This window comes from Mus pahari, chromosome 10 (assembly GCF_900095145.1).
Source record: "Mus pahari chromosome 10, PAHARI_EIJ_v1.1, whole genome shotgun sequence".
NCBI lineage: Eukaryota > Metazoa > Chordata > Mammalia > Rodentia > Muridae > Mus > Mus pahari.
In genome coordinates, this window is record NC_034599.1 from 32,349,880 (window position 1) to 32,366,159 (window position 16,280).

The 16,280-nt window shown below is 38.8% G+C and overlaps 1 protein-coding gene across 1 annotated transcript; it reads left to right on the forward strand.

Moving 5' to 3' along the window:
* Positions 1–4,107: 4,107 nt before the first annotated feature.
* Positions 4,108–5,099, forward strand: LOC110328240 (olfactory receptor 8B12-like). Its single transcript, XM_021207665.1, has one exon. It carries the CDS (start codon positions 4,126–4,128, stop codon positions 5,056–5,058), a length of 933 nt encoding a protein of 310 aa, XP_021063324.1. The 5' UTR covers positions 4,108–4,125; the 3' UTR covers positions 5,059–5,099.
* The last annotated feature ends 11,181 nt before the right edge of the window (positions 5,100–16,280 follow it).

Consider the following 16,280-nt stretch of genomic DNA (forward strand, 5'->3'; position numbering starts at 1 on the left):
GCGAGGAAGGTACCCAAAATTCTGGGGTCTGAAACAGGGTCTGTCCCAGAAGTTAGGTTGCTTCTGTTTGTCCTGAAGCTGTGTAGCTTCTGCGGTCCACACTCTTGCTAGCGCAGACTGGAGCCCAAGCAGAACAGAGCAAAGATGGCTCTCCTTCCGGCTCAGGCCTTGAGACTCCTCCCAGGCGGACGCCCCTCCTTGGGCAGGAAAGGTGCCGGGTGACTGGAGCCAGAAACGGGACCCCTCCCAGAAGCTGTGTCTCTTCTGCAGACTGCCCTCTCCCTGGCAGTGCACAGGAGCAAAGATGACTCTCCTACCCGTTCAGGCCTGGAGACTCCTCCTGGGCAGACACCCCTCCTCAGGCAGGAAAGGTGCCGGATGACAGGAACCAGAAACAGGATCCTTCCTAGAAGCTGTGTTGCTTCTCCAGCAGAGCACAGGAGTAAAGATGGCTCTCCTTCTGGCTCAGGCCTTGAGATACCTCCCAGGCGGGCACCCCTCCTCGGGCAGAAAAGGTGCTGGATGAAGGTTGAGACCCGGAGACTCCTCCCAGGCAGACACCTCTCCTCAGGAAGGAAAGGTGCTGGATGACTGGAACCAAAACCGGGATCCTTCCCAGAAGCTGTGTTGCTCCTCCAGCAGAGCACCGGAGCAAAGATCGCACATCTTTTTTACTAAGACTAGATAAGCAATATAAAATTTCTTCACAATTTTTGATAAGACATTATTAGTAGTCTTTTTAATTTTATTGAGATGGATATACTCATCCATCCATGTAAATGTTCTTGATGCATTGAATCAGGCATCAGCTGTATGTATCCATTGAAAGTGGTGAGAATTCACACTTTAGGGTAACTTCATGAAGCTGGAATAAGCCTTTGAAAATATACTGTTGAAATGTATTTCTGATATTATCTCTGAATTGTAAGATTTGTTGGGTTTTGATCTTGTGTTCAAGTTAGCTGTTCCCTTGATATATATGCAATAACTTTTGCATATCTTGATTTAACCCCCCCTAGTACATGTGAATTGTCACTTGGAGACTGAGGAGAGTGTAGTACAGAAGAGAAACTCTTTGATTTGGCAGAGCTGAGCATGAACAGGACAGTGGTTTGGGAAGGGTTTGAATGCCACAGAGGGCTGAGGCTGGTAAGGATTTCTGAACCAATTGTCACTCTCCCATGCCTGTCTAAGAGGATGGGAAGGTCCAAGGTTTAGGACTCAGTTTCCACTCTGGTGTTTTCTCTCTTCACACTAGGTTGTTAAGGTTGCTACTTGTGCCGAACTGTAAGTGTTTGCATTTACATGTGTAAATTTTTGATCCTGTTGATTTATGCCAGGTTCTTTTAATCTAACTCCTCTTGTAGGTTTAGTTGTACATCTCTATATTTTAGCCTGAATCATGATATTGTTTTATTGACTTAACCGAATTTATATTTGAAGGAAAACTAAAAGAAAGTATTTTATATATGCCCATGTATTTGATATTTTCACAGATATGAAGTTCCTCCCATAGACTGGTACTTTCATCTGGAAAGATTTGCTTCTCACATTTGAAGCACTTAGTTATAAATCCTTATACTTTTTATTTGCTTGACAGTTTCTTTGCTTCGTTTCTGGAGGTATTTTTTTTTTTTTTTACCAGATATGTAATACTAGATTGAAAATTGTTTTTCTTCAGAGTTTTAAAGATGTCATTTAATTGTCTCCTCATTTCCATTTCCTTTATAACAGGTGAGTTGATTTCACTTCAGCTCCCTAAGAATCTCTGAGCCTCTTGTCTATGCCTACTTCAAAGTTCTTTTCTTTTAATCCCATTTTCAGGTGTTTGATTACATGTAACTCTGACAGGTTTTGTATTCACTATTTTCTTGCTGTAATCAACCTTAACTTACTTTGTTTTCTGGTTCATCAATATTACTGGATGGAAGCATTTAGTACTTAAAAGAAAAATTTCTATCTACATTTGAGCTCACATTTTGGAACTGTGATTACAAATATATTGGACTTGTTTGAGATTATCCCAGAGGCTTGTAATTAGTTTTCTCATCTGAATTTAGTACAGCTGATTTCTATTAATTCGTCTTTGATTTCACTGATACTTAACTCACAAAATTCCTAACCCTCTATAAAAAGTTTCAGTGTAGTATCCAATTAATCCTACTCATTTCCACCCTTGAGGTGGCAGCATCCCTCTTGCTACCCGCCCCAATGTTCTGGGCACTTGTATGAAACACACACACATACACGCACACACACACACACACACACACACACACACACACACACACACACACACATACACACACACACACACACACACACACACACACACACACACACACACACACACACACCTTTAAAAGTTTAATGGCTGGCCCACTTCCAGACTTCCATGTGGCTAACTCACTCCCTTCCTTCAATATTTCTGAGTTATTGCTTACTAAAATCTGTATTCCATCTTTGTTGCCCTAGACCTAGTTAGGGGGGGCCTCTTGGGACTGCTTTTCCTGGGCTCCTTCATGTCAGCTCTCTTTCTGTCCTCTGTACTTCTCAGGGGTGATGTCACCACTCCTTCTCAGGCATGGCAGCTATCTCCCTTCCTGCTGCTTTCTCAGTCCCCTGCCTGGAATCCTAAGGTCCTGCCTCTGTCTCCTTGCCCAGCCACTGGCCACCAGCAACTTTATTTACCAATGAAACCCAACTGTGCACAGGTTCCCTCAGCATCTTCCTTGCAGACTTGTGGATTCTTCTGTAATCTTGGGGACCAAATTAACACAATACAAGCAGCATTAGACCAAATATATAACATTTCAGTTTCAAATTTTTCAGTTGGTGTTTTGTTGTTCCTTGTTTAGTTGTTCCTTGTTGGAATGTACTATTTGTTAGCTCATTCTTTTTCCTTCTATATAAATTAAAATGTATTTCAAGTGGCTATTTTAAGTTCCTACTTCTAATTGCAGGCTATACAGCTTTGCATTACTGAATATATTTTGGGTCCTGGACCTCGTTTTATCATTTTACTGTATTTTTAGTAATATTCATCCTTCTGACACTAGGGATTTGGATATGTTGTAGGACCCAGGATAATCTCCTCCATCATAATTATAATTGTTAATTGTAAGATTTTTTTTTCTAAAGGCTAAACAAGGAATTTTACAGATGAAGCAAAGATTCCTGGTTCCTTAGGGAGTCAAACTCTGAGGAAATGGTCCTGGGAGAGACTCTGTCTTCATAACCAGGCCCCTGAGATCTGTAAACAAGAATGACACTCTCATTCTGTTATTCAAAGGCAGGGGCTGTTTCCTTCCTGGAAACTGCAGGGGCCATTTCATAAACAGCAATTGTGAATATTGTCAGTACAAAAAGGATTACACGATAAGCCTGAGTCTGCACTTTGGCCTTGAAGAAGAGACAGTTTGCACTCCAAGTTATTCTTTCTTAGTTATGAGGTTTTTATTTTTCCTAGAACACTTCAGATGAGAGACAGTAAGTAGAGCAACCCTGTTACAAGTAAAGGAAGGTATGTGCTCCTCTGACCAGAACAGCCCTGAAACAAGGGTTAGGAATACAGACTCTGTGTGGGTCTGCTGGAACTTCCCTCCAGACTTCAGGCAGGAGTGAACTTTGAGACTCTTTGTCTTTGAGAACTCTGTGTCTCCTTTGTAAAGTGAGATTCCTATATGGTTACATATTTCTAGAGGCTCTCACAGTAACTCCTAATTAAGTGTTAGCTTAGAACAAATCTATGTTTAGTTGTGTTAAGAGATTGTAAGAAATAAGACTTCAACTTCTTACACTATAGTGTTGACCTTGAGAAGAAATCCCAAATTACATAACTGTTACAGAGCAGGGCATGGTATAAGGACCATCTTCAGAGTCTAAGAGATGCTCAACATCTCATTCTGGATGATTAGTGTAGCCCTTACTGTGCTCTGGAAGTTAGAGGCAGCTGGTAGTTCATTACTGCCCACACTGTACATAGTTTAAACATTTCTTCCATAGTTTAAACCTCTTTTGGATTTCATTTTCACAGGGCGAGCATAGATTTCTGAGGATGGAGGTGATGCTTCTTTTTCTTCACTGGTTTTCTTCTCTGTCACACAGGCCTTGTTCCTGAGAAGAATGACTGCCAAAAATTCCTCTGTGACAGAGTTCATCCTTGCAGGCCTGACAAACCAACCAGGACTCCGCATGCCTCTCTTCTTCTTGTTTCTAGGTTTCTACATGGCGACTGTGGTGGGGAACTTGGGCTTGATCTCCCTCATCGGGCTGAACTCTCACCTTCACACCCCTATGTACTTCTTTATCTTCAATCTTTCTGTAATAGATTTCTGCTATTCCTCCACTATCATCCCCAAAATGCTTATGAGTTTTATCTCAAGGAAGAACATCATCTCACACTCAGGGTGCATGACACAGTTGTTTTTCTTCTGTTTCTTTGTTTTCTCTGAGTCTTTCATTCTGTCAGCCATGGCATATGACCGTTATGTTGCCATCTGTAACCCCCTGATGTACACAGTCTCCATGTCTCCCCAGGTGTATTTACTTCTTTTACTGGGAGTCTATGTAATGGGTTTCTCTGGAGGCATAGCCCATACAGGGAACCTAATGAATCTGACCTTCTGTGCTGACAACCTTGTCAATCACTTCATGTGTGACATCCTTCCCCTTCTTGAGCTCTCCTGTAGCAACACCTTCACAAATGAGCTCGTAGTTTTCATTGTTGGGGCCTTTGGTATTGGTGTGCCCATTGTCACCATCTTCATTTCTTATGCCCTCATCCTCTCTAGCATTCTTCGCATGCATTCCACAGAGGGCAGGTCCAAGGCCTTCAGCACCTGCAGCTCCCACTTGATTGTGGTTTGTCTTTTCTTTGGTTCTGGGGCTTTCATGTACCTCAAACCTCCTTCCATTTTGCCCCTTGACCAGGGAAAAGTGTCTTCCTTGTTCTATACGATTGTGGTGCCCATGTTGAACCCTCTGATCTATAGCTTGAGAAATAAGGATGTCAAAGTTGCTCTGAAGAAAACCTTGGTTAAGAGAATACTTTCTTAACAGAGGAGCAGTATCATGAGCTGCAGTGGTGTGATTGGTCAGTGAGCAGTATTCATATGGAAAGAGCTGTGTTTGGATAAGAAGATGCAATGTTGCCATGGGGGCGTTCAAGGTCTGGCCATGCTCTCCCCTTCTTGTACAAGAAGAGAAGTTTATGGCACTATGGAGTGAACTAGGTGTTCATGGATACTGGGCAGCTGTTTATCCAACAAACCACATGCAGTCCAGCAACAGGGTTTCAAATCCTCACATTTGAGCAACATTTTAATACAGCTTTGTTCTTCCTGACTCTTACTCTGCCAAAACTCTTTCAATATTTATTTTTAATGAAAAAATAAATTTGTCAATTAAATATTCACAAATGTATAATTAATAGTTATTTTCTCTCATTCATAAACTAGTTTTCTGTAATTTACAAACATTGAGCATAATAGCAATTTTTGTCCTGTTGCAGTGGACAAGGTTCAAAGCCTGTGTCTCAACATGCCAGCTTTTGCCATTTGTTCAATATTTAATATAATGCATTTTGTAATAATCAAGGACTATTTATGTATAAAAGGGCCTTATAAATTATTTGACTATTCTTATGTAGTAGATATTGAAGATATAGAAATATGTTTTATTCAAGGACAAAAAACTATCTGATATCAATAAGTAAACTCAAGTTTAAAAAGTTGAATTCATGTATGTATTATTTACCTTCATGCTGTTTTCTTGCCATATTATCCCTCCTTTAGTATTTCTTTTTTAAAATAATATTTTTAAAATTTTTTTTTAAATTAAAATTTAATTATACAAGTTCCCTTTTCTGTTTCAACCCTCCAGCCTATCCTATGTACTCCCCTTTTCTCTCAAATTTATGACTCTCTGTTCATTAATTGTTACATATTTCTAAATATATAAATGCAATTTCGTTATCTTTTTATACTCTTGACTGTAGCTATTATTTGACAAGGCCTACCCTCTGGTCCTTTGTACTATTTCTCTTTTAAAATCATGATAATAAATTAAAATCTTATTTTATGTATAATAATTCAATGCAACTTCTCAGAAGACAATTTTTGGGGTGGTAGTATAGATGACTCAGCAGTTCAGAGCATTTTGCTGCTAGACCAATGGACCTGCACATAGTTCTTAGTATCCAGGTTCTGTGGCTCCCAACTCCCTGTAGCTATAGTTCTAGAGGATCCAACACCTTCTCCTACTCACATGTGGCACACACATAGACACACAAACAGACACAGACACACGCATATACACACACATAGACATGAACACACACACAGATATAGACACATACACAGACACAGACAAAGACACACAGAGACACAGACACACACACAGATACAGACACACACATAGACACCCACAAATATAGACACATATAGACATAGACATAGACATAGACATACACAGACCCAGACAGACACAGACACACACAGACACATGCACCCACAGACACAGACACAGGCACACACAGACATACACAGAAAAAGACAGACAGACACAGACAGACACAGACACAGACAGACACAGACAGACACAGACATAGACACACATAGACATACACAGACACAGACAGACACAGATACACACAGACACAGGCACCCACAGACACAGACACACACAGACATTGACACACACAGACATAGACACACACAGACATAGACACACACAGACATAGATACACACAGACATAGACACACATAGACATAGACATACACAGACACAGACCTCTGCCCAAGCCCGACACAGACTCACATACAGACACACATATATACACACACAGAGACACCCACAGACACAGATACAGACACACATAGACACAGACTCACATAGAGACACACACACACAGACATAGACACACACAGACATAGACAGATACACACACACAGACACAGACTCACATATAGAGACACAGACATACATTAGCACACATACACACAGACACAGACACAAAGACACACAGAGACATACACACAGACACAGACACAAACAAAGTCACAAACACACAGAAACACACACACACACACACACACACACACACACACATTAAAGAAAAAAAAACTTTAAAAAACAAGCAAATTGAGAGCATTGTCTTAGAGGTCCCATGCTGTGCCTTGCTTCAACAGTATTTAGACAGAACAGTCCAAGGGATTCTCTCTTTGTTAGCTTCCATCAGTCTTATAGTCTCTCTTGTCTTAGCTTCCTGGACCATCTCTTCTATGCTTTTGGCTTCTAGGACCAACTAGCCCAATTAATTTGCAAAGAGCTCCAAACCTCAGCCATGAGCTCCTTGATTCTATCTATCTATCTATCTATCTATCTATCTATCTATCTATCTATCTATCTATCTATCTATCTATCTATCTATTTTTAATTTAAAAAAATTATTAGATATTTTCTTTATTTACATTTCAAATGTTATCCCCTTTCCTAATTTCCCCTCCAAAAATCTCCTATCCTCTATCCCCTCCCCCTGCTCCTCAACAAACCCACTCCCACTCCTGATCCTGGCATTCCCCTATATTGGGGCCTAGAGCCTTCACAGGACCAAGGGCCTCTCCTCCCATTAATGACCGACTAGGCCATCTTCTACTACATATATAGCTAAAGCCACAAGTTCCAACCAAAGGGCTCTGAGGGTACTGGTTAGTTCATATTGATGTTCCTTCTATTGGGCTTCAGTCCCCTTCAGCTCCCTGGGTATTTCTCTGGCTCCTTCATTGAGTACCTTGTGCTTCATTCAATGGATTACTGTGAGCATCAACTTCTGTGTTTGCCAGGCACTGCCAGAGCCTTGCAGGAGACAGCTATATCAGGCTCCTGTCAGCAGGCTTTTGTTGGCATCTGCATAGAGTCTGGGTTTGGTAGTTGTTTATGGGGTAGATCTCCAAGTGAGACAGTCTCTGGATGGTCATTCCTTCAGGCTCTGCTCCAAACTTTGTCTCTGTAACTCCTTCCATGGGTATTTTGTTCCCCATTCTAAGAAGGGACAAAGTATCTACGCTTTGGTCTTCCTTCTTCTTGAGTTTCATGTGCTTTGCAAATTGTATCTTGGGTATTCTAAATTTCTGGGCTAATATCCACTTATCAGTGAATTTGGTTTTATCATGAAATACTTTGGTTTCTCCATCTGTGGTAATTGAGAGTTTTGTTGGGTATAGTAGCTTGGGCTGGCATTTGTGTTCTCTTAGGGTCTGTCTGTCCAGGATTTTCTGGGTTTCATAGACTCTGGTGAGAAGTCTGGTATATTTCTGATAGGTCTGATCCTATAATTCTGATAGGTCTGCCTTTATATGTTACTTGACCTTTTTCCCTTAGTGGTTTTAATATCCTATCCTTATTTAGTGAATTTGTTGTTTTGAATATTATGTGTTGGGAGGAATTTCTTTTCTGGTCCAGTCTATTTGGAGTTCTGTAGGTTTCTTGTATGTTCATGGGCATCTCTTTCTTTCGATATGGGAAGTTTTTTCTATAAATTTGTTGAAGATATTTACTGGCCCTTTAATTTGAAAATCTTCATTCTCATTTATACCTATTATCCTTAGGTTTGTTATTTTCATTGTGTCCTGGATTTCCTGGATAATTTTTTAGTTAGGATCTTTTTGCATTTTACATTTTCTTTGATTGTTGTGTCCATGTTTTCTATGGAATCTTCTGCAACTGAGATTCTCTCTTCCATCTCTTGTATTCTGTTGCTGATGCTCACATTTATGGTTCCTGATTTCTTTCCTAGGATTTCTCTCCCCAGAGTTGTCTCCCTTTGTGATTTCTTTATTGTTTCTAGTTTCATTTTTAGATCCTGGATGGTTTTGTTCAGTTCTTTCACCTGTTTGGTAGTGTTTTCTTGTAACTCTCTAAGGGAATTTTGCGTTTCCTCTTTAAGGGCTTCTAGCTGTTTACCTGTGTTTTCCTGTATTTCCTTCTTAAAGTCCTCTATCATCATCATGAGAAGTGACTTTAGATCCATGTCTTGCTTTTCTGGTGTGATGGTGTATCCAGGACTTCCTATAGTGACAGGGTTTGGTTCTGATGATGCCAAGTAACCTTGGTTTCTGTTGTTTCTGTTCTTATGTTTGTCTCTTGCCATCTGATTATCTCAAGTGTTTGTTGCCCTCAATACATCCGATTAGAGCCTGTCTTTCGTATAATCCCGCTTGATTCAGGACTCCTCTGAGTCCAGCTTTCTCTGTGATCCTGTGATTCTGTGCTACTGTGCACCTGAGATTCTGGGTGTGTCAGAGTTCTTGGCAATCAAGTGTCTTCTGAGACCCTGAGATCCTGGTGTGACCAAGCACCTGTTATTCTGGGATCCTGGAATCCTAAGATCCTGGGCATGTTACAGCCCCTGCAAGTGGTGTCTGCTCTGAGGATCAGGGGGCTGTCTGGTGTGTGTGAAATCAAGGTATACCAGTATCAGGTTCAAAAACAAGGTATACCAGTATCAGGAGGAATTGGAGCTGCTGGTCATGTTTGGTGGATTTTCTGTGCTTGCTCAAAAAGTTCAAATTTCCAACCAATCCAAATAAGAAAATAAGCAATTGATATGTTCACACAATTAAATACTATTTAGCAATTAACAAGGGATTAAGCTCATATCAAAGAATCTCAATATAAATGAATTTTAAAATTTATCTGAGCCGGGCGTGGTGGCGCACGCCTTTAATCCCAGCACTCGGGAGGCAGAGGCAGGCGGATTTCTGAGTTCGAGGTCAGCCTGGTCTACAAAGTGAGTTCCAGGACAGCCAGGGCTAAACAGAGAAACCCTGTCTCGAAAAACCAAAAAAAAAAAAAAATTTATCTGAGTGAAAGAAATGTCAGTGAAATTGGATGATGCTTTTTTTTTTATAACATTTAAGACAGGTAAAACTAATATATGATGATTACAATTAGGCAGTAGTCATGTTGGGCGAGGGTAACTTATGTTAGCAAACTTATTTTGGAAATGAAAATATAACTTAACTGAGTGGTGATTGTGTGAATATGTAGTTTTTCAATAGTAGTAGAATTGTACATATAACTTGGTTTAATTTTCTTGGATTTTACTTATACATCAATAAGGTAGACTTCAATGTTCATATACAACTACCAATGATCACGGGACAAAGAAACTTACAAATAAATTCTTGAAACCTAATGAAAGTCTAGGAGTTAGTCACATTTCTTGGTAGGCAGATAGTTAGGGAGTGGAGTCATGACCAGGTAATAAATGTGGCAATTGTTCCAGACAGCCTGCTTCTTCTTTACTTTCCAGAGCTGAGACAACAATCCTGGCACTTTGAAACAAATGTTTTGCCAAATGCCCCCAGAACCAATCCCTCAGTCTCATCCTGAGCACTGAAACAGGTCACCAGCTGCCACCTTGCTTTCTTCCTGCATGAATCTCCTGTGGATCCCATGGAGCATTCCCTCCTGATGTCCCTTCCCCCATTTATCCCTGTATCCCCCCATTTATGCCTGTATCAGCAGGCATTGCCTGTGAAGAAGCAAAGCTAAGCAGGTTATGAAAATAGACAGGACTCACCATAACACTGAAATTCCAGACAGGAATGATAAATCAAGGAAAAAAATACCCATTCAACGAAGACAAAACCAAAAACTAGAGCCTAGACCTATAATCACTCCCAAACCCAGATGTCTAGGAGCCAGCATAAGGACACAAATCAATAACATCCTGGATAATATGTTGCCACTATAGTACAGCTACTGTATCATAGCATACCCTAAACATTCCAATGTAGGGAAAACACAAAGAAAGGCCTTAAAATTAGCTAATTGAAGATGATAGAGGTCTTTAAGGAGAAAATGAATAAATCCCTTAAAGAAAACAAAGAAAACACAAAGAGTTGAAGAAAACATATAAAACTGTTCAAGACCTGAACATGGAAATAGAAGCAATAAAGAAAAAAAAAACTGAGGGATTTCTGGATATGGAAAATTTGGGAATTTATACAGGAATACAAAGACTAACTTCGCCAACAGAATACAAGAGATGGAAGAGAGAATCTCAGGCATTGAATATATGATATTAAAAATGGATATATTGGTCAAAGAAAATGCTAAGTCTACAAAATTCCTGACATAAAACATCTAAAAATAATTGAAATACTATGAAAATACCAAGCCTAAGAATAATAGGAGTAGAGGAAGGAGAAGAATTCTAGATCAAAGGTCCAGAAAATATTTTCAACAAAACTATAGAAGAAAAGTTTCCTAGCCTAAAGGAGGACATGCCTTTAATGGTACAAGAAGCTTACAGAACACTAAATAGAATGGACCTAGTAAGAAAGTTCCCTTGGCACATAATAATCAAAACACTAAACTTATAAAACAGGAAAGAATATTGAAATCTGCAAAAGAAAAAGACCAAATAACACATAAAGGCAGACCTATTAGAATTATATCAGACTTCTCAATGCAAACTCTAAAAACTAGAAGAGCATGGACTGATGTGGTATAGACTCTCCAAGATCACAAAGGCCAGGCCTGACTACTATACCCTACAAAACTTTCACTTACCATAGATAGAGGAAATATGATATTTCTTGATAAAGTCAAATTTAAACATTATCTATCTACAAATATAGCCATATAGAAGGGCTAGAAGAAAACCACCAACCTTAGGTTATCAACATCCACAAAAAAACAGAGAAAATAATAAAAATCTCACAACAAAACAGGAATAAGACAAGGTTTATTCAATATGTTCATTCAATATGGTAGTTAGACCAGTAAGAAAACTGAACGAGATCAAGTGTGTACAAATTGAGAAGAAAGAAGTCAAAGTATCACTGTTTGCAGATGTTTTGATAGTATATATAAATGGTCCTAAATATTCCACCATGGAACTCCTACAGCTGATAAACATTTTCACACAAGATTAACTAAAAGAAAAAATTAGTAACTCTCCTGTATACAAATGACAAGTGGTCTGAGCAAGAAATGAAAGGAGACAACATCTTTCACAATACCTTCGAATAATATAAATTATCTTGGGGTTGCTCTCATCAAGCAAGTGAAAGACATAAAAGGTAAAAATCTAAAGTCTTTGAAGAAAGAAATTGAAGAAGATATCAGAATATGGAAAGATTACTGAAGCTCATGGATTTGTAGGATTAATGTAGTGAAAATGACCATCCATCCAAAAGCAATATGTAGACTCAATGTATTCCCTGTCAAAAATTTAACACTATTCTTTATAGAACCTGAAAAAACAATTCTCAAGTTCATATGGAAAAACAAACAAACAAACAAACAAACACTTCAGGATAGCTAAAACAATCCTGAACATTAAAAGAATTTCTGGAGGTATTTCCATACTTGGTTTCAAGTTGTACTTCAGAGCTATATAGTAAGAACCACATGGTATTGGCATAAAAATAGACATGTTAATTAATGGAATCAAATCAAAGACCTAGACATAAATCCACACACCTATGGACACATGATTTTTGGTAAAAAAAAAAAAAGCCATAAATACACACTGGAAAAAAAGCATTTTCAACAAATGGTGATGGTCAAACAGAATGTTTGCATGTAGAAGAATGCAAATAGACATATACCTTTTCACTCTATACAAAACTCAAGTACAAGTATATTTATCAAATTTAAATGCCATGGTCATCAAGTATATAAGTAACCATCCCTTGAGTTAAGCTGCATTTAACCATTCATGTAATCAACAGCTCTGTGTATGTGCATTCATGCGTGCATATGCCAACTTGTAGGAATCAACTTTCCCCTTCTTCCACTATATGGGGTCTCAGGCCATCAGGTTTTGCAGAAAGAATCCTTACTTCATCTGACTGACTGCCACCTTGGTTTTTTTGAGATATCTTGTGTTTCTTAATGGTCTGAAAATGGATCAAAGACATCAACATAAAATAAATCTGGTACAATGAATCTAATAGAAAAGAAAGTGGGGAATAACCTTGAAGATAACTTTCTGAACAAACACAGCCACTTAGATCAACAATTAATAAATGGGACTTTATGAAGCTGAAAACATTCTGTAAGGGAAAGGACACAGTCAATTAGACAAAACTGAAGCCTACAGAATGGTAGAAAACTTTTACCAACTCCATATCTGATAGAGGTCTAGTATTCAAAATACATAAGAATTAAAGAAAAAAAGATATCAAAAACTAAATAATCCAATTAAAAATGAGGAACAGATCTAAACTGAGAATTCTTAATAGTAGAATCTCAAATGGCTGTGAAACACTTAAAGAAATGTTCACCATCCTTACCCAACAGGGAATTGCAAATCAAAACTAGTTTGAGATTCCATCTTATACCTGTCAGAATGGCTAAGATCAACAGAATAAGTGATAGCTCATGCTGGGAAAGATGTGGAGCAATGAGAATACTCGTCCATTGCTGGTGGGGGTGTAAATTTGTAAAACGAATATAAAAATCACTATGGTAGTCTCTCAGAAAATTGGGAATCCATCTACCTCAGGACCCAGCTGTACTACTCTTGGGGACATATCCAAAGGATACTCCTTCTTACTATCAAGACACTTGATCGAACAGCATATTGTAACTTTATTCATAATAGCCAGAAACTATATACAACCTAGATGTCCCTCAACAGAAGAATGCATAAAGAAAATGTGGTACATTTATACAAAGAAGTATTACCCAGCTGTTTAAAAAAAGGCATTGATTCTGTAGCCCTCTGTGCACCATTGCTGCCAGGGGAGAGCTTGCCTCTAGGGAGTGCTCTGACCCCAGGACTCAGGTGAGATCACCATTTTCTCTCCAGTAACTGTCTAAGGCCAAATCAGCCAGGAGCACATTGGCTGAAGAAGCAGAACAACTGGGTCAGGGTCCTTCCAGCTTCTATCTGAATCCATGAGGTGGGGCTGTTCCACAGCCCTCTGTGCACTGGTCTTGCCAGGAGAGAGCTAGTCTCCCAGGAGTGCTGACACAGGCTTACACACTCACAGGAGGTACAAGCTCCAGTCAGAGACAACAAGAACATCGCACACCAGAGATTACCAGATGACAAAAGGCAAATGCAGGAATCTTACCAACAGAAACCAAGACTACTTGGCATCATCAGAACCCAGTACTCCCACCACAGCAAGTCCTCGATACCCGACATACCAGAAAAGCAAGATTTAGATTTAAAATCATATCTCATGATGCTGATAGAAGAATTTTAAGAAAGACATAAATAGCTCTCTTAAAGAAACACAGGAGAACACAGGTAAACAGGTAGAAGCCCTTAAAGAGGAAACACAAAAATGCCTTAAAGAATTACAGGAGAACACAGGTAAACAGGTAGAAGCCCTTACAGAGGAAACACAAAAATCCCTTAAAGAATTATAGGAGAAAACAGGTAAACAGGTAGAAACCCTTAAAGAGGAAACACAAAAATCCCTTAAAGAATTACAGGAAAACACAACCAAACAGCCAAAGGAAAGGAACAAAACCATCCAGGATCTAAAAATGGAACTAGAAACAATAAAGAAATCACAAAGGGAGAGAACTCTGGAGATAGAAAACATAGGAAAGAAGTCAGGAGCCATAGATGCAAGCATTACCAACAGAATACAAGAGATAGAAGAGAGAAGCACAAGTGCAGAAGATTCCATAGAAAACATTGACATAACAATCAAGGAAAATGCAAAATGCAAATGATTGTAACCCCAAACATGCAGAAATCCAGGACACAATGAAAAGAACAAACCTAAGGATAATAGGTATAGAAGAGGGTGAAGATTTCCAAGTTAAAGGGCCAGTAAATATCTTCAAGAAAATTATAGAAGAAAATTTCCCTAACCTAAAGAAAGAGATGCCCATGAACATACAAGAAGCCTACAGAATTCCAAATGGTTTGAACTAGAAAAGAAATTCCTCGTGTCACATAATTATCAAAATACAAAATGCACAAAATAAAGAATACTGAAAATAGTAAGGGAAAAAGGCCAAGTAACTTATAAAGGCAGACATATCAGAATTACACCAGACTTCTTGCCAGAAACNNTGAAAGCCAGAAGATCCTGGGAAGATGTCATACAGACCTTAAGAGAACACAATTGCCAGCTCAGGCTACTATACCCAACAAAACTCTCAATTACCATAGATGGAGAAGCCAAGGTATTTCGTGACAAAACCAAATTTACACAATATCTTTCCTCTTTCCACAAATCCAGCCCTTCAAAGGTTAATGGAAAACTCTAACACAAGAGGGAAACTACACCCTAGGAAAAGCAAGAAAGTAGTCTTTCAAAAAAGAAGATAGCCACAAGAGCAGAATTCCAACTCTAACAGCAAAAATTACAGGAAGTAACAATTACTTTCCCTTAAGATCTCTTAATATCAATGGACTCAATTCCCCAATAAAAAGACATAGACTAACAGACTGGCTACATAAACAGGACCCAACATTTTGCTGCATTCAGGAAACCCACCTCAGTGACAAAGATAGACACTACTTCAGAGTAAAAGGCTGGAAAATAATTTTCCAAGCAAATGGTCCCAAGAAAAAAGCTAGGGTAGCCATTCTAATATAGAATAAAATTGACTTTCAGCCTAATGTTATCAAAAAGACAAGGAGGGGCACTTTATACTCATCAAAGGTAAATCTATCAGGACGAACTTTCAATTCTGAACATCTATGCTCCAAATGTAAGGGCATCCACATTCATAAAAGAAACTTTCGTAAAGCTCAAAGCACACATTGCACTACACATAATAATTGTGGGAGGTCTCAACACCCTGCTCTCATCAATGGACAGATTATGGAAACAGAAACTAAACAGAGACACAATGAAACTAACAGAAGTTCTGAAATAAATGGATTTAACAGATATCTATAGAACATTTTATCCTTAAACAAAAGGATATACCTTCTTCTCAGTACACCATGGTACTTTCTCCAAAATTGACAATATAATCGGTCTCAAAACAGGCCTCAACAGATAAAAAAAAAATATTGAAATAATGCCATCCATCCTATAAGATCATCATGGACTCAGGCTGATCTTCAATAACAACATAAATAATAGAAAGCCTATATACATGTGGAACTGAACAAAACTCTACTCATTGATAACTTGGTCCAGTAAGATTTAAAGAAATTAAAGACTTTTTAGAGTTTAATGAAAATGAAGCCACAACATACCCAAACTTATGGGACACAATAAAAGCAGTCCTAAGCCGGGCGTGGTGGCACACGCCTTTAATCCCAGCACTTGGGAGGCAGAGGC

Excerpts from the sequence above, each read along its gene's own strand:
- LOC110328240 (XM_021207665.1), top strand. The coding sequence starts at position 4,126 with ATGACTGCCAAAAATTCCTCTGTGACAGAGTTCATCCTTGCAGGCCTG.